We start from the raw sequence: 19,186 nt of genomic DNA, 5'->3' as shown, positions 1-19,186 counted from the left end.
CTTGGATATTGTCATTTGCTTGACTAGCTGATGATATCTTTTTATTTTACATTTATTATGGGAATGTTTAATTTGCCAATATTTCAAATACTTTTTGGAGTGGTGATTGCTATGTTCAAATTCTTTGTTTAGATTGATGGAAATGTCTGACGGGAATAATATATATTAGAGATAATGGGAGGAGGTAGTGTTTGAGGATTAGATTTCTAACTGCTTTGTTGTAACTATTCCCATTTTTCTTCTCTCCCTGTTATACGGATGTCATTGTCAGTCAGATTCTTTCAGATCTTTTTGTTTTACATCAACATCTTTACCTATAGCTTTCATTTATTTGAAAAGGGCATTTTAACCATATACTGAGAATATATATAAATATATATGTATATATATATATATATATATATATATATATATATATATATACATACATATATATATATACAGATGGATATAGATATATATATATATATATATATATATATATATATATATATATATATATATATATTGGTCAAAGTGGGCTTGCATATGGTGCTGCTGCCTTCATTGTAATATATATTTATACATATACACACCAAAATAAAGCCAGAAGCTCAAACCTTTAGCTTGATTGAAAAATAAACCACCAGTAAACTCAAGTTATTTGGAAGAATGTTATAACTGACCAGAAGCATGTTAAATTCTTGAATACATTTAAGACAATAAGGAATTTACATTGGAACCAAGAAAAATCTTATTTCATGAGGACTCTTGAGTATCGCCTGCCTTGCCCAAAAACTCCCCTGTGGTCAGTACACCTTAGACATTCATTGCCTGTCCCAGACAAGTCTAATCCACTGTGCTTGTATAATAAACACATATTTACAGTGCTTTTAGTTTTGTCTCCGGAGGCATCTGGCCAAAAGCGTCAGGAAAGCATCTGTGGAAGGTTTTCACCAGTGGGTGTTTCTTCTTGTACAGAGTGGGGTCCCTGGCGTTGACAAACATATGACATTTTAAAACATGTTGGGGGTGGTGTAAAATAGATATATCTAGCTTTCATTGGTTTTAGGTTTTGCCCTGTAGCATAGTACATAAATCCTGTACTTACTGCAATAATCCAGTCTATTATAGTAATAGCAACATAATTAGTCTGTTCATTTTAGTAAAAACATTTCATTTCATACAAGAGGAAAATCATCTACAAATAGATTTTATATTTCATGCTGTGTGTTTGTGTTACAAACACATTATTATTCTTGGTTGCTGTTTTTTTATTTGCTTTCTCTAATAAAATTAAACATTTCAGATAGTGTGGAACTCATATTTCCTTGTGGCAAAATGAATGAAAATGCAACAGACTGTCTGTTTACTTAACGAGAATTTTCTTTTTCTAAGAAATTCTATACTGGCAGCTGCTGTAAATAGTACATGTTACATTGTGAAAATTTCAACCTATGTTGCCCACCGTGGGCTAATTTACACCGGCCCATGGAGCTGAGAGGGGATGAATGCAGATTGTTTCCATAGAAACCGTCAATACAAAAGTGAGAACAGAGGCAATACATAGTCGAGAATAAGCTTCGATTTTCTGAGTCATATGCTCTCCAGAAATCCTATGTTACATTTGTCCCAAAGGATCAGGTATGTACCAGAGAAGCCATGAATAAAACACCCCTCATGGTTCATTTTGGGAAATTGTTTGCACTGCCGGATCGGCACTGTTTCCAGAGCTTTTCCATAGTTCGCCTCCAACTACTGCTCGAAAGGACCTCCTGAACTCTTCATTCTTCCAGGTGTAGATGAAAGGGTTAAGCACAAACAGAAGACAAAGCAAGAGCCAGCTAACAGTCTCAATGCTTTGGGGTAGTGGTTGGAGCAGGCCATAGAGAACTGTCCATGCAAAGGGCTCTGTGGTCACTGTGAAAACACAGCAGACAATCAGGACGTAAAGCCCAAGACGTTTATCTTTGCGAGGGCATGAACAAGGGAGATTGTGAACTACTTGGAAGTTCAGAACGCTCACCCGCTTCAGGCTGACCTGCACTTTTCTGAAAATGCGGAAATAACAATGAAAAAGGATTATTGTTTGACTTAAAACTGTGACAGCAGAAAGGATGGCTGTATAGAAACTGGACACCGGGACCCCATGACCCCAAAATACATAAAGTTTAAGTGTTGGGCATGGCAGGGTAACTTCAAGTGGCCTCTGTCCAAAGAGCCAAGGAAGAAGAAATGCAAGAGGCAGTACCCAAGCCATGGCAATCATCCACTCCGTGTTCCTCTTCTGATACACAGTATGGTATACTGTCGGCACTTTGGTGATGAGCACAAAGCGATTCAATGCAATGAGAGAGTGCGAGAGGAGAGAAACTGTCATCCACAGGAAAAATACCCCCTCCATAAACACCCTGTAAGTGGGGTTCTCCAGGCGACCAGTGGAAATTAATATGGCTTCTTGAGGCATCCAAAAAGCGCAGACTAAAAGATCAGACACACATCCATTCACAATGAATGCATTACTAGTTGTTTTGAGCTTCTTGAAAGAGCAGACTAGGTAAATAACCAAAACGTTGGCCAAAGTCCCAGAGACAGAGTAAACAGAGTAAGCCGCAGCCACCAAGACACGTGTCCCCAGAAGTCTTTCACAATGGTCCAGGGGAGACGTGATGTTGGTCATCCTGCAGAAAATGGAGTGGCCATCCCCACAGCAGACGCACAGGAGGAGAAAAGTAAAAAGGACACAGAGGGAAGGTGGATGTGTGAGACAGAGCAAGAGAGTGAAGCAAGCAGCGAGAGAGGGAGAGCGAATATGAGATTGAGGAGGGAGGGGGTGACAGGGCTGTGACAGCTCTTAGTGTTATACTCTCAGCTCACTTTACGTCTTTGTGACATTATACTCTTAGAAAAAAAGCTTTTGTAATGGATTATTCAACAGGTTCTGAGGTAGAGAATGGGGAGTTGATTCTACAGTAAATGTAAAATGTTTCTGTTCTGTATCTTTCACAAGAGCAATGTGTTCAAATGTAGATGACAGGAAAGCAACTGATCCACAAAACATCCAACGATGCATTTTAAATAATGACATGAAAAAATCACTGAATAAAACATGACATTTATTTGATAATTATTGCACATATTAATAGTTTATTTTTTCTATATGTGCTATCCTCTTTCATTGAAAGATGTATTCTCATTAATCCTGTGGCTTTTCTATTACTTTTTTATTATAATGAAATACTTTAAACTGTAATAGCCTATTGTACATTTATACTCTTATAATTGATGAATATTTATGGCACAGGTTAGTGGTTGCTGAGCAGTGACATTACCGCTTCACTATTTAAACTCATTTAACTCTTTCAGTGCCACTTTAAAAGTAATAAAAAATAAACTAGTGAATAAAATAAATACACACACACATACACACACACACTGAACAGCCACAACATTAAAACCACTGACAAGTGAAGTGCATCATATTGGTCATTTTGTTACAATGACACCTGTCAAAGGGCAGCAAGTGAACAGTCGGTTCTTGAAGTTGATGTGATGGAAGCAGGAAAAATGAGTAAGTCTAAGAATATGAGCAACTTTGAAAAGGGCCAAATTGTGATGATTAGACGCGTGGGTCAGAGCCCAAAAGGGCAGGTCTTGTGGGATGTTCCCAGTATGCAGTGCGTAATACCTACCAAAAGTGGTCCAAGGAAGGACAACTAGTGAAACGGCAACAGGGTCATGGGAGTGAAGGCTAGCCCGTCTGGTCCAATCCCACTACAAGAGCTACTGTACTGTAGCACAAATTGCTGAAAAAAGTTAATGTTGGCTGTGATAGAAAGGTGTGAGAACACATAGTGCATCGCAGCTTGCTGCATATGGAGCTGCATAGCCACAGACCAGTCATGCACATGAGCACTAGAACTGAGCTATGGACCAATGGTAGAAAGCGGCCTGGTCTGATGAATCACAATTTTTTAACATCATGTGAACGGTCAGGTGCGTATGTGTCTTTTACCTGGGGAAGAGGCGGCACCAGGATGCACTTTGGGAAGAGGACAAGCTGGTGGAGGCAGTGTGATGCTCATGGCAATGTTCCGTTGGGTCCTGGCATTCATCTAGATGTTACTTTGACACGTACCACCTATCTGAACATTGCTGCAGGCCAAGTACACCCCTTAATGGCAATGGTATTTCCTGAGGGCATTGGCCTCTTTCAGCAGGTTAATGCGCCCAGCTACATTGCAAAAACTGTTCAGGAATGGTTTTAAGGAGCATGACAACTCGTTAAATGTGTTGACTTGGCCTCCAAATTGCCCAGATCTCAATTCATTTGAGCATCTGTGGGATATGTTGGAAAAACAAGTCAGAGCCAAGGAGGCCCCACCTCGTAACTTACAGGACTTAAAGGATGTGCTGCTAACGTCTTGATGCCAGACAGCACAGGACATCTGTGATTTCAAGCTTCCAGCTTCTGCTCCTCTGTGTTATATTGGGAGTCTGGCACTGGACTGTGACATCACAGGGCCACACTCCCAGCCTATCACGGTAATTGGAAACCACAAGCTTCACAGATGAGTAGCGCACAGGGTGTGCTCAAGTTGATATTAGTAATTAAACACACACCCTCTTCCTCATTGTCAACCAATGATGTCACTCATTTAGTGTTTTATATACCCATTGGAGTTCTAGTTGACTTCCTTAGGATGCCTAATGGTAGCATCAGCCCTGTATATTTCTATTTACTTCATTCACTATATAAGGTTTTTAATTTTAGATGGCAGGTACTTCTGAAAGTGCCAGGCAATTCTACATCAGTTTAGACATCATTCCTGTGAACATATCCTCTTTACACATTAGGATCCTGATTTAAAATTAAACATAACATTTTAACTTTATTTACAAGCAAAACTGTGTTCATATACTTACCTCCCTGCATCTGTATTGGGTTGCACCTATTTTATGATGCGTGCATTTTTAAATCGAGCTAAAAAATGTATAAGCTATCATCAGTAACTTTAAAACAAAGATACAAGTAAGTAAAAATCAGATGCATCCCTAGTGGGCGTGGTTAACTTGCATCTCCACGACCCTATTGTACGAAACTTACATGTGAACGCGCTTTCCAATTTTTCCAAGATGAAGTTGACGCAATCATGAGAAATACAGCCATGTGACAAATTTTAGACAAATCAGATGAATATTTCACAAACACTCTAATAGATCAAAAAAAATCCAACAAGATCTTAAATCACACATTGTTTTGAGTACCATATATATAATTTTACATGAGTATCCATCCTGTTAAATGGGCAAAAATTTAATGATACAGAATGTGGTAAGTGAAACAATGCGTCACATGGTGCACTCTTGCTGGCATGTAGGTGGCATAGGTTTTGTTGCAGGTCGCAGCTAGTCACTTGGGGAGCGTTTCCCACATGAAACAGTGGAAATCATTGCTTGGGGTTGGTGTCATGGTTGCAAGGTGTGTATATTTGACAGCCTCGCTGCTTGGGGCGGCAGCTGTGTTGCTCCGCCCCAATACGTGAAGAAACGTTAATTTAAATACCCCCTCACCCTTCTCTGCATTTGGGGAGACATAAACAGTTTGTTATTTTAATTCTAATGTACATTTATTTATTTTTCTGCACACTTTATAAAAACAAACAAAAAACATATATTTTCCTTAATTCGGAAGTGCTTCCATCCCCATTTTAGTGGACATGGTATGCCGTTTTTTTTAGTATTTCATCATAGAGATTTTTTCTCTGATTCACTCACCCCTAATGATACCGAGACCTATGATCAATTCCAACCAGCCCCTCACCTCCTCCTAATATACCTAGAATCCAGGGGTTGGCACTGCCAGGGTTATTAAAAGGAACATTACCAAATGAATCCCCTACCCGTTGAGTTGTATTACTGTAACAGGTCTATTTGTAATGCCGCATTTGTGCACTGTTAATGGGGAGCCACTAGGATATATTAAGTGTTGCTAATGTCATAAATAATTATTCCCCTGTAAAATAATATATTAACATTGCCCCATTAAGAAAATGATATGTTAAAATTGCCTCCTTAAAATATGTATCAATAATGTCCCCATAATAAAAGTATAAATTAATTTTCCCTCCATGTTGTCTGAAAGACCAGATGACACAACATGCTGTTCGACTATATCACCTAATAGAGCCCTGTCTAAAAAGTCATTTTTTTAGGTATTTGAGAAAGTTAGGGTCAGAATTCTGTTTTTTTTTAAAATGGGAGTAATCACTGCATGCTTGAATAGTGATGGAAAGTTACCAGTAGAAAGAGATAGATTACAGATTTTAATTAGAGAGGGAATGAGCACAGGAGACAGGGACCTACTAATTTGTGAGGGAATGGGATCAAGAGGACAGGAGGTAGAGTAGGAAGATGAGAAGAGAGTAGAAACTTTCTCTTAAAAAAAAAACATACTGGTAGTTTAATTGGCTGCTAACAAATTGACCCTAGTCTGTGTGTCAGTCTCTGTCTTTGGGCGTGTGTGTGTGTATGTTAGGGAATTTAGACTGTGAGCCCCAATGGGGCAGGGACTGATGTGAGTGAGTTCTCTGTACAGCGCTGCGGAATTAGTGGCGCTACATAAATAAATGGTGATGGTGATGATGATGATGACATTGTATGCAGAGTTTTCATCCTTAAAACCGCATTTCAGTAAATTGCAAATAAATGCACTTTTTTTAGTAAATTTCCCCCTTAATATGATCATTAATGTGTGGTATAAATGGTTCTGTACATCACTGATCCCTATATGGCTCCACTTTACGCACGTTTTCATAACGTGCGAATGATAATCTGACGATGCATTGTGCACCATTTTGTTCTGCTCACAATCTGCCACCAAGCTCCATGTGTAAGAACTATTTTCCCAGAGCAAAGTATGTAATGTGGTTTTGTATATTAAAAAAAAAATCACATTTTTAATGGTATATTCTGAACTCTTCTTGCTCTATTGCAGGCATCAATAGGTTAATATGTGAGGCAGCAGACATTAATTTGCTGTGAGAATGAAGTCTCTGATCACACAGGTGCATCCCTAGCAGTTATACGTGCTCTGTACACCACATATTGCTAGGTCCTCTGATCTGTACTGCTGAGGTGAAAATTAACCAGCTCTCGCTATGTGAAGTTGATTGAATAGAGTATTATTGAAACAGAGGCTTGTGCCTGTGCCTCTAATTATTTGTCTTGCTCTTTCATCATGATATCCTATGGTGGTGACTTAATTTCTTCACTTTAAACTTCAGTTGAAATCGGGCGCTGCCAGTCTGCAATACTGCCTCATCCCCCATTCACCGCAATGAAATTAGGTTTCTCGGTTATGGAGGAGATCTTGGTGAGAGACTCCAACTTCTAAACTGGCAGTAACAGGAACCAATACACCTGAAGGGCCTGATAAATTAATGAAAGTAAGGCAAAAAAAGGAGTAAATTTTCTCCTGGGCAAACCATGTTACAATGCAAGGGGACATTGCACATTAGTAAAATAGTGGCTGTTTGTTTTTCTTTTCATATAACATAACAATACTTGCTAACATTATGTTTACACTGAAATGTAAAATTGGCCAAGGACATGCCCTATCCCAACTATAAATCTGCCATTGCATTTTAAATTTACCTTCCCCTCCAACGCAACATAGTTTTGTCCAGGTGCTAAGTTACTCCTTTTTTTTCTTTTAACTTTCCTTAATGAATCAGGCCCCAAATGTCTATTTTTTTCTCCTACCTCTCAAGCTGTTTAATAGTCCTCATTGGTAGTAATGTGTCATCCCATTGAGCAACTATAAAGGGTCATCAAACCCCTCATAGAGAGCAGTAGTTGTGGTAGTAATTATATTTATTCCCCCTGAAACCTTCATGTGTTCTGGGACAGCCAGTGCTGTGTCATCTATTGAATTTACAAAACAAGAGTGTCAAATGTCCCCAAAACCTTTAGAAAATTCTCCCCCAATTGCACAAGGGTGGAAGATAATGGGGAATCCTGTATACTGGCACAATCAAGTATCTTGACAAAATGGAACACAAAACTGCCATAATATAAACCAATATTTTGTAGCGCTTGTATGTTCTCCCCGTGTTTGTGTGGGTTTTCTCCAGGTGCTGCAGTTTCCTCCCACACTCCAATAACATACTAATAGGTTAATTGACTGCTATGAAATTGACCTTAGTCTCTCTCAGTCTGTCTGTGTGTATGTTAGGGAATTTAGACTGTAAGCTCCTATGGGCAGGGGAGCCAAGAGCGGGGGAGTGGGTAGAATTTACCCGGGTCTGGGCCTGCCTAGGGGACCCGCGGGCCCTCTGGAGCTCCATAGTTATAAAAAAATATATTTTTTAAAAAAATAAAATTTCGACCGCGGGTTTCGCATGTGAGTGGGGGGAGGGGGACGACCATCTACCTTCCATAATCTTCTAATCATAATCATCCCCCCTCCCCTATGTGTGCCCTGTCAGTGAGAGCCCCTGGGTCACATGTGTGAATTGCTGCGGATTTAACAGGGTAAGGGAAGGGGGGGATGTTAATATAGAGTGTGTGTATTATGTTAATATAGTGTGTGTGTTTGGGGGGGCAGTATGTTAATATAGTGTGTGTTATGTTAATATAGTGTGTATTATGTTAATATAGTGTGTGTGTGAGCAGCAAGTTAATATATTATGTTGTCCCACTCCGAGGACAGTGGCAGGTGGGGAGTTTGACTGGGGCGGTACACCTGTCAAACCGTAATGAAGATGTCCTAAGGCGAGCTCAGGGAGGACAGAAACCTCCCGTGGGGGCAGTATGTTAATATAGTATGTGTGGGGGGGGGGCAGTATGTTAATATGGTGTGTGTTATGTTAATATAGTGTGTGGGGGGGAGGTATGTTAATATAGTGTGTGTGGGGGGGCAGTATGTTAATATAATAGGCGAGAAAAGGATGGGTATTAATATAGTGTGAGAGGTAGGCTATTTAATGGTGGAGTGAAGGTGGGGGCTAATTATTTAATGGGTGGTATTTTAACTGTCGGGTGATGGTGGGGCAATTTAATTTATTGGTGGAGATATTTAATTTAATAGTGGGGCCTATTAATTTAAGGTGAAGTGACGGGATCTTTAATTTAATGCTGGGGCAGTTTGGGACTATTAATTGAATATGGGGCTTATTTTGGGATGGAGGACTATTTATTAAATTTGAATATGAATTATTTAATGCTGGGGATGGTTTTGGGAAATGGCTATATTTGTTAAAGGTAAATGCCATTTAATTTATTGCTGGGGCTGTTTGGAGGGAGAGAAATAGTGTGAAGATACCGGGTTTATCTGGCCCAATGCCAGTGGCGGATCCAGGGGGGGGTGATCGGGGCAATCGCCCACCTACCATGGGCTTGCTGCCGACAGCTGCACACTGTGCAGGTCAGTTCGGCAGTAACAGTGTGCTGCCCGGCTGCTCTGATTATGTCTTAAACACCATCAGAGCAGCGGGGCAGCACACTGTCACTGCCAAGCGGACCTTCACATACTGTGCAGCCGCCAGCAGCCTTAGAAATCAGAAAGGGGGCGGGGCCTAAATTGCCTCCTCCCCCCCCCCCTAAAATCGCCCCGGGTAGGACAAATGTCTAGATCCGCCCCTGCCCAATGCTACCCACTTCACGCTGGCTGGCCACCCACGGGTGCCTTCCTATGCCAGGGAAGCCTACCCAGTACCTTCTGGGATTCGTATTGTCACTCAGGCAAATGCAGTTATAAAAATACAACAGTATATTTATTGTCATACAAATAACACTAGAATATTATGTACACACAGTAAATAAATGCCAGGCAGATTTACCACATCATCTCTCCCTTACCCCACTAATTTAAGGAATTATAGTCACCTGGCTGTCCAGACTTCACGACCCATGGATCTCTCTCAGCTGCATATATAGACTCTAGTTAGAGAACGACAACTCAAAACTCGATCTTGCATCTTCATGAATGAAATCCCAGAATGAACACCCCCTCCCCCTTGGAGTGGCTCCTTATATCTAGGGTCTAATTTCCACAGTGTTTTCCCCTCCCTAGGCAAACCCCTGGGTCTATTCTTCTTAACCATTGGTCAGTGCTGGAATAGGGGGGTTGGAGAGGGCAGTGAAGATGAGCTGTCCTTCCAGAGAACCTCCCCTGTTAGATAGCCTGTCTGTACTAGCCTGGTGTGAACAATGGACACTAATTAGTTTTCCTACTCCAGCACATGGCAACCTGATCCCTACCCATAATCCCCCTGGCTTCACTTTAAAAGACAATGAATAACCTTACTGCAAGTCATCAATATATAATACACAATATACATATTTACAAAGAGCTACAATGTCCCCTTAGCCACATGTAATTGGACAATGCAGTTGTAGTCTGGTAAGCTGGGGAACAAAAGCAAGGGCTATAAAAAGTACTTGCTATAATCCACATTATGTGAGAAATGAGAAACCGAATGCTCACAGGGTTATCACACTCATTTCATCACAAATAGGTTTATATATTAAATGAGAATACTATTAATTTAATGTTGGGGCTGCTTGGAGGGAAATAGGTCTATTTCTTAAATGTGTTTGCTATTATTTTATTCTCAGGGCTGGTGGGGGGGGCAATAGATTTATTTAGCAAATGTGAATATTATTATTCTAATGTTGGGGATGAAGGGAGGCATAATTATAAAACGTGGGTGCTACTGATTTAACACCAGGGCTGGTGGGAGCTTTCTAAATCTATCATGTACCCATTTTTTTCCAAATAGGGCATCCAACATTCCAGGATCACGACAAGCAGCCACAGAGCTAAAGATAGAACCAACAGCCACAAGTGGTGAAAGTGACAAGAACAGGAAGGAGAGAGTAGGACAGTCTACCAACTGTCCTGAATCTGGTGGGACAGTCCCGAATTTGGGTGACTGTCTCGCTTAGTCAGGATTTGGTCTGACAACAAGGACAGTTGGTAGATATGTCCCGCTTTACACTGTACTGCTCATAAAGGCAGAGCTGCGTGCCCCTAGCTAACAGTATAGCACATAGTATTGCCTGTGTATCGTATAAAATTTGTTTAAAATGATAACCATGTTACATTATTAAAGCCCCGTGTCTAAAGTGCCCCAGGCCCCCCAGAGCCCTAATCCAGCTCTGGGCCAGGGTGTCAGATTAACACCTAGTGCTCTTCCCAGTACCACCCCTCATATTATTTACTTCAGGTTAATCCTCTCACATCAATTGAATCTCTCTCAATATGTCATGCCTAAAGAAGTGCAGCTACGCCCCGTGTTGACCATGCCCCCAATATGAGGACATGCCTCTTTGGTGACGCTGAAGCTGCACGGCGGCATACAGCACTCTTACTTATCACCTGGGGGGGGGCAAAAAGTTGCTGTACCGGGGCACCAAATTCCTCTTGACAACCCTGCCTATGGGGCAGGGACTGATGTGGGTGAGCTTTCTGTACAGCGCTGCGGAATTAGTTGCGCTATATAAATATCTGATGATGATGTTGGCATGTCTGCAGGAATAGCAATTTTGATAACTTCAAATTTTTATTAAAATTCAACTATTTTAGGGAAAAAGTTTAGTATTATAATATGCAGTATATTGTTTATTTCACTGTAACCTGTTTTTAATTCACATATTTCCAAGCCAAATTTTTAATGAATATCAGTGATTTAATCAATGTGTCAACCATGCTCATGTACGTGATTAAGTACATTTATCTTAATTTAATCTGGGATATCTTTATAACATAAACTGGAGTAGTCCTAGAGTTGGGGAAGCTCCTCTTAATAGAAGATGAATAGAGATATCACAAAGCACCTGTTCCCCACTTAGTAGAATTACAGGGAATTAAGCAGCAGGAGAAAAACAGTACTTTACTGTGCAATGTTTGTGGCAGATTCATCCATTGTTCTGTTAGAACTACCGTTATTTAATCTCATTATATGGTAATCATAATCCATTAGACTAGATGCACATAAATGGAAGTGCAGAACTATTTCACGCCCACACTTAGGGAGATGAAAAAATGTCAAACATATATATACTGTGTGTGTGTGTGTGTGTGTGTGTGTGTGTATGTATGTATATATATATATATATATATATATATAAACATAAATATATATATATATATATATATATATATGTATGATTTTGCATAAATATATATTAGAGATCAGTGGGTAAATGTATCACGCTGAGAGATTTCCGTTGGGTTTGAAAATCCAATCAGATTCTAGCTATCATTTATTTAGTACATTCTACAAAATGATAGCTAAAATCTGATTGGTTACTGTAGGCAACATCTCCACTTTTCAAACCCGCCGGAAAACTCTCAGCTGATACATTTACCCCAAGAAGTTCAGATTCTGAGATATCCGACAGATCCAAGATTTGGGGTTCCAAGTACATACAAAACACGACTCGATTCTTTGCGGCAAAATGGGATTTGAAAACAAGGCAAAACATCATGTCCAGGAAAATATGGAAATATGGAACAAAAACTTGTGTTACACAGGAAGTACTTCATTGCTCTTCCGGTTAGTGTGTTCCCAGCTGGACCGCTTACCGCCAGAGTGTGCATTTGATAATGGAGGTGCGTTATTGTACTTCCTTGGTACATGTCTTAGGTACTCATGGGGGATACGCACCTGCTAGGCAGGTGTCCCAGTGACTCACTTAGGAATCGCTGAGTTTGGCTGTTATAGTGAAAATCCGTTTATGTTCTTCCGGCCTTGGTACTTCCAGTTATGCATTCCATGGTGGAATGCATATTGTTTGGAGTGACTCATAGAGAATACAATTGCCTCATATATGCAGGCTATCACCTTTTGATTATTATTATTATTATTATTATTATTATTATTATTATTAATATTTATTTATAAGGCGCCACAAGGCATCCACAGCGCCGTACAGAGACAAACAAAATCACAATACAATGGGAGACAGCACAGTACAGTAAACACAGCAACTCAGTACGCTCAATGCACAGCTAGAGAGGGCGGGGAAGGGGGAGGGAGGATCCGCAAACGACGGGGCTCAAGAAGGAGGGCGCGGAAGACAGGGAGACCCCCAGGGGGGAGGAGGGAGCGAGAATGGACGTGGGGTGGAGGACCCTCGAGGAGGAGGGCTAAGTAGCTGGAGAGCAGAGTTAGAAGTGGTGGAAACAGGAGGAGAGATGGCCCTGCTCAGAGGAGCGTACAATCTAAGGGATTTTATGATTTTGATGAATCATGAGCTGAAGACAATCTGGGAATGCATAAGAAGTCAGGTAACTATATGTTTTTTTTTTAATATCTGTCTTTTTGGTTGTTCTATGTGGTTGTTGGTCTTGAGAAAAGTTCAAATGTAGGACCAAAATGTTGACTTACAATGTTACATATGAAATTAAATATAAAGAAAATGAAAGCAGAACTGGTGATTGCATCTTTTAGTAAACTGCCATGTATTTTTGCCGCTACCCTGTTAGGAATTTTAGCCAGCCAGCTTGCTGCAATCTTTGGTCAAAATTACTGAAAATTTGGGCAGTTCTGTAGAGATCATTAGAAAATAGACTGTAAATGACTGTAAATCAATGTTAATGCTCTAAATAGTAATATAGGAGAAAAAACAGCAGAAAATCACATAATTTTACCTATTTTTCACCATTTTTAATTAAATCCAGATCCAAAACCAAAACCTTTCAGGATTTTTGGGCAAAACCTGTAGCAAAACCAAAACACGAAGACAGTTTAGAACTAGAGATACTCACTGACCCCCGTGAAGTAGTTTTGGTTTTGGCTTTGGATCTGGATTAGCTTCGTGTTTTGGATTTGGCAATACCACCCTCGTGTGTTTTGGTTTTGGTTTTGGTTTTGGATCTGTATTTTTTATAGAAAAATTGCTAAAATATGCTAAAATCACATAATTTCGGTCTTTTATTGATCCTACATTATTATTAACTTCAATAACATTAATTTCAAGTCATTTGCAGTCAATTTTGGCCACCTCACAGGTCACGTTATTATTTTTATACACTTTCGGACAAATACTGCAGCGACCTGGCTGGATGCTAAGCGACAGAGCAATGACTCAAACACACGGCAGTTCCTAGCACATCTAGGACACATTGACACAAAGCAGTGGCAGAAAATAAAAATGGTGCAAGATGGAATTGTCCTTGGGACCTCCCACCCACCCTTATTTTGGATCTTAAAAAGGACATGCACACTTTAACAAACCACACACTTCAGCCACAAAAGTTCCACTCCTTGTGGCTAAAGTGCTTGGTTTGTTTGGGCCCCCACACAACAAGGTAACAATGCCTTTAATCCACCTAAGGTAACAGTGGTGTTAATGAACTCTACTGTGGCAAGACGTTGTTGTCATCATCCTCGGCTTCAGTTGGTACATGGGTCTCCAAATTCCCCTTTTTTATCTCCCAGTATGTAAAGGGACTATCTGATGTGTCTATTTCTATGCTGTCGTAAAAATAATCCTCCACCATCCTTTAGATGTTGATAGTAGAATCAGGTGGAGTTACGGTAGAGGTTTCACGTTTTTTGGTCAGTTCTTTTAGACCAAACCAGATGTCAAAATTTGGTGCAGAGTCATCTGCATCATCCCTGGGTCTCTTGGGAAAGCTAAGCTTTTTCCGAGCAACAGTTGAGTGAGAACTGAAGGAGGAGACGCCGTCCTATCACGTCCCACTTGAGCTGTCATCTTGCTCACCAGGAGCTCCTTGCTTCTCTTCAGATCTGGGTCAGTTGGAAACAAAGAGAAGACATAGGTCTTAAACCGAGGATCAAGCACAGTCGCCAAAATGTAGTGATCCGATTTCAAGATTTTGATAACTCTTGGATCCTGGTGAAGCGAATAAAGTACTTGATCTACAAGTCCAACATACTTAGTGGAATTGCTTTGTTTAATCTCCTCCTTCAGTTTCTCAAGCTGCTTTTCCAAAAGTCTAATTAAGGGAAAAACTTGACTCAAGCTCGCAGTGTCTGAACTCACTTCACAGGTGACTACTTCAAATGGTTTCAGCATCTTGCACAACACGGAAAGCATTGTCCACTACGCTTGACTAAAATACATCCCTTGGCTTGTGGAGTAAGCGTGGATGGATTTTCGCTGTTCCTCCATCCGCAGAAGCATATACAGGGTAGAATCCCACCTTGTCACCACCTCTTGCTTCAGTTGGTGGCTAGGCAAATTTAATTGCTCTTGCAGATGCTGCAAACTCCTACATGCTGTTGCCGAATGTCGCAAATGTCCAGATATTTTACGGACCACAGACAGCATCTCCTGCACGTCCCTGTCATTTTTTTTTATATATATTCTTTATTTTCCTGCAATTAGTTAGATATATTAGATGGATGCCCACGAGAGCAAAATGGTAAGGCACAATGTGACAATTGAACAGATTGAACAGCCATTTGTTACAAAATCCATCATGACTCTTTTTGCATTATTTTTAAATGTCAAGATAAGCATAACATCAATTACACTCCCCAAAGAGAAGGGAGACACTTAGAGTGAGAGAAAGAAAGCCGATAAGTAAAGAAGGGACACATTAGGAAGAGGAGGAGGGGGGCGGGAAGGGGACTGTGACTTTAGACCAATGTTGAACTTACATATTTAAAGTCATCTGAATCTTTGAAATCTATCCAGGAAGACCAAGTGGCCGTAAATTCAGAGTATTTGTCATTAGCAGAGAAAATAATATCATCCATGGACATGTATTAATCAATTCTGTTGAACTACTCCATAATTGAAGGAGGGATTCGAGATGCGTTATTAAGGTGTTTTAATAAGGAATTGTTGTATTTAGAGGATTGGATTGAGGAAAAGGATAATATCCAAAAACCTGGGTCCGATGGCACTTCTTGCCCTACGATGATACTAGAGATTCTAATAACTTCACTCCAGAAGGGAGAAATAGTTGAGCATTCCCACCATATGTGTATTAATGATCGCACAGCATTGGAGCATCTCCAGCAGGAGGAAGACAGTTTAGGATTAAATTTGTGTAGAACTGTAGGGCATCTGTACCACCTTGTCAAAAGTTTATAGTGAGTCTCGATTACAGAAATGCTTAATGAACATGTGTGAGTGTTAGTGTATATCTTCTGCCACGGTGCTGAAGTTATATGTGGAGCTAAATCACGTTCCCACGCACTTACAAAGGGAGGCGGGAATCCAAACTGGTCCTCCATCAAAAGTTTATAAATCTCACATATAGCATGACTCGGAGCAGATTAACAGAGATTTTCAAAAGGAGAAGGAGGTCTATCGAGAGATCTGGGTCCACCAATAGAAGTTGAGGGCAAGGAGAATGCGGGCTGAAGATCTGTGAAGGGACGAAATTTACCATTCACCACCAGCTGGCCGAGGCCTATAATCCCTGCCCGGGACCACAATCTAAATCCCACCCCCGATAAACCAGGAGGGAGATCCGGATTGAAAACAAAGTGAGTGATAGGTGAGGGAAAAGCTGAGATACTTTCCCCCGAATCGAGTTTTCTTCCACATCTGCAAGGTAGGACCTATGGTGGGATGATGGATTCTGGGAATCTTTGGCAGCCAAGATATGACCCTCAGCGGAGTTGAATTAAAATCATTCTCAATCACCACCCACTGTTTTTTGTCACCCCCTCTGGTCCAATACAAAATCCTGCTTAGATAAATTGCCTGCAGATAACTCTGGAACTTTGGTAACTGAGCTCCACCTTGATGTTTTCGTCTAAATAAAATCGAGTGCTTAAAGCATGGTCTCCCCCCCCAAACAAAGTTTCGAATCAAGTGCTGGAGACTATCGAGGAACCTCTGAGGGATGGTTGCATAATATATAGGACCTTGTTTCAAGATATTAATTTTTATGATATTCACTTTGCCTAGCCAAGAGAATTTGGAGGAAGACCAGATAGACAAGTCCCTTTTAATTTTGGATAGTAGAGGGGAATAGTTTAAATGAAATAATTGGTCATTAGATCTCACAATGGAAACCCCTAGATATCTGATGTGTGACTCCTGCCATTTAAATGGGAACGCTGTTTTGAGACCCTATATCATTTGATCTGGGGTCGAGATATTAAGGGTAGTTGATTTAGAAAAATGTATTTTAAAGTTGGAGAGCGTGCCAAACTTAGTGAACTCTGCCATCAAATTAGGTAGTGAGGTAATTAAGTTGGTGATGATAGCTAGTAGGTCATCAGCAAATAGGGCAAGATGCAGTCTCCCTTACCAATCTGTAGACCTGTAATGTTAGGGTTAGAACGAATAGCCCTAGCCAGAGCCTCCATACACAGGACAAATATTAGGGGAGATAAGGGGCATCCTTGTCATGTGCCGTTAAAAATGGTAAAAGAGTCTGAGAGGGTGCCATTTGCTCTGATCTTGGCAGTTGGGGACTTATATAGGGCCACAATTCTCTGAAGGCATGACTGGCCAAGACTCATGTGAGAAAGAATCCCTTTAATAAAACCCCAATCCACACTGTCAAAAGCTTTCTCAGCATCGGTAGACAGAAGGACCGTGGGCATATCTAGAGAGGAGATGTGATGTATTAAATCTATGATCTTGGTAGTATTGTCCTTAGCCTCTCTGCCAGGAATAAACCCCACTTGGTCGTTTGAGATAAGCTATGGGAGAAGATACTTTAGTCTATTGGAGATCAGTTTTGCAAATAATTGAACATCTATGTTCAAAAGAGATATTGGGTGGTAACTAGGGCATAATGCTGGGTCCTTTCCCTCCTTAGGGATGACTGTTATATGCGCCTCCAGTGACTGGGATGAAAACCCAATCGTATTAGATACGTCATTAAAGGCGTCTAGTAGGATGGGGCATAGCTTCTCCATATATGTTTTATAATATGAGATGGAGAACCCATCCGGGCCCAAGCTCCTTCCAAGAGGGGAGGACTTGATAGCCTAATTAAGATCAGTAAGAGGAAAGGGGGAATCTAAAAGATCTCTTGCCTCTTGTGAGATTTTTGGAAAGTCAATGTCTCGTAAGTATTTTCCTATTTCTTTATCCGAGAGGGCTAAATCCTCTTCTGATACATGAGGGCGAATATGATAAAGATTTGCATAGTAAGAACGAAAGGCCTCAGCAATAGACCTGTCTGTGTGCTTAAAAGTTCCACTAGAATCCTGGATACTATGTATGTATGAGCAGGTACGTTGGGAGCGTAGGGCTCTGGCTAATAGACGTCCCGGTTTATTGCCCCATTGATTGAATTTGTTTTTACAAAAGCGCCAGGCCTTCTTCATCCGATCGTTTAATAGGGAATTAAGTGAAGACCGTTTCTTGTGTAATTCAACCAACGTTTCTGGGGACAAAGTGCTTTTATGAGTGGTTTTCAGTTTTTTAATGTCTGCTAGAAGAGCTTCACGAACCTCTTCTTTCTGCTTTTTAAGATATGAGCCTAATTGTATACGCTTCCCTCTTATTACACATTTGTGAGCCTCCCAGACTGACAATTTGGATGTCTCACAATTATCATTAATAGCTATATATTCGTCAATTGCCACACTCAATTGTCATTTGCAATAAGGGTCTTGTAATAATAATTCATTAAATTTCCAAGACCACTGTCTAGGAGAGGAGGAGACCAGTCTAATAGTCATATATACAGGAGCATGGGCTGAGTCAGTTTTTTGACCTATCCAAGTGTCATCTACAAGGTCAAGATACCTATGGTTTATAAAAAGATAGTCTATGCATGAGTAAGAGGAGTGAGGGTACGAGAAAAAAGTGTAATCCCTATCTGAGGGATGTAAAATTCGCCAGGCGTCGGTCAGCTGGTGGTCGTGCAATTACCTCCGAACATTGCACGCATCTCTAAGAGATGTCCTAAGTGCACCAGTAGAAGAATCAATTTGAGGAAGTCAGGCCCAATTCAGATCTCCGCTCAGCATTACCACCCCTTTAAGCTGATCCTCTATCTGAGATAGAGTTTTGGATAAAAAGGGAACTTGAGAATTGTTGGGGGCATATATACGTTAACCAATGAGAATTGTTGATCAGAGATCTTAACTTTAATAAGCAATACTCTACCCTCTATAATTACCCTCAAAGAAATTTCAGATAGGTGGAGGTGCTTAGCGAATAAAATTGCGACCCCCCTAGATTTCGTCATAGAATAGTGTATAACGTGTGTAAGAGACGAGAGCATTTTTGCGGAACATTTAAATCTCTA

The 19,186-nt window shown here is 40.5% G+C and overlaps 1 protein-coding gene across 1 annotated transcript; it reads right to left on the bottom strand.

The window, feature by feature from the left end:
• Nucleotides 1–639: 639 nt before the first annotated feature.
• On the bottom strand, nt 640–2,829 carry GPR88 (G protein-coupled receptor 88). Its single transcript, XM_075184057.1, has one exon. It carries the CDS (start codon nt 2,657–2,659, stop codon nt 1,658–1,660), a length of 1,002 nt encoding a protein of 333 aa, XP_075040158.1. The 5' UTR covers nt 2,660–2,829; the 3' UTR covers nt 640–1,657.
• Nucleotides 2,830–19,186: the final 16,357 nt, after the last annotated feature.

This window comes from Mixophyes fleayi, chromosome 8, assembly GCF_038048845.1.
Source record: "Mixophyes fleayi isolate aMixFle1 chromosome 8, aMixFle1.hap1, whole genome shotgun sequence".
Classification (NCBI taxonomy): domain Eukaryota; kingdom Metazoa; phylum Chordata; class Amphibia; order Anura; family Limnodynastidae; genus Mixophyes; species Mixophyes fleayi.
This window is presented reverse-complemented; position numbering and strand designations above follow the sequence as displayed.

Excerpts from the sequence above, each read along its gene's own strand:
- GPR88 (XM_075184057.1), bottom strand. The coding sequence starts at position 2,659 with ATGACCAACATCACGTCTCCCCTGGACCATTGTGAAAGACTTCTGGGG.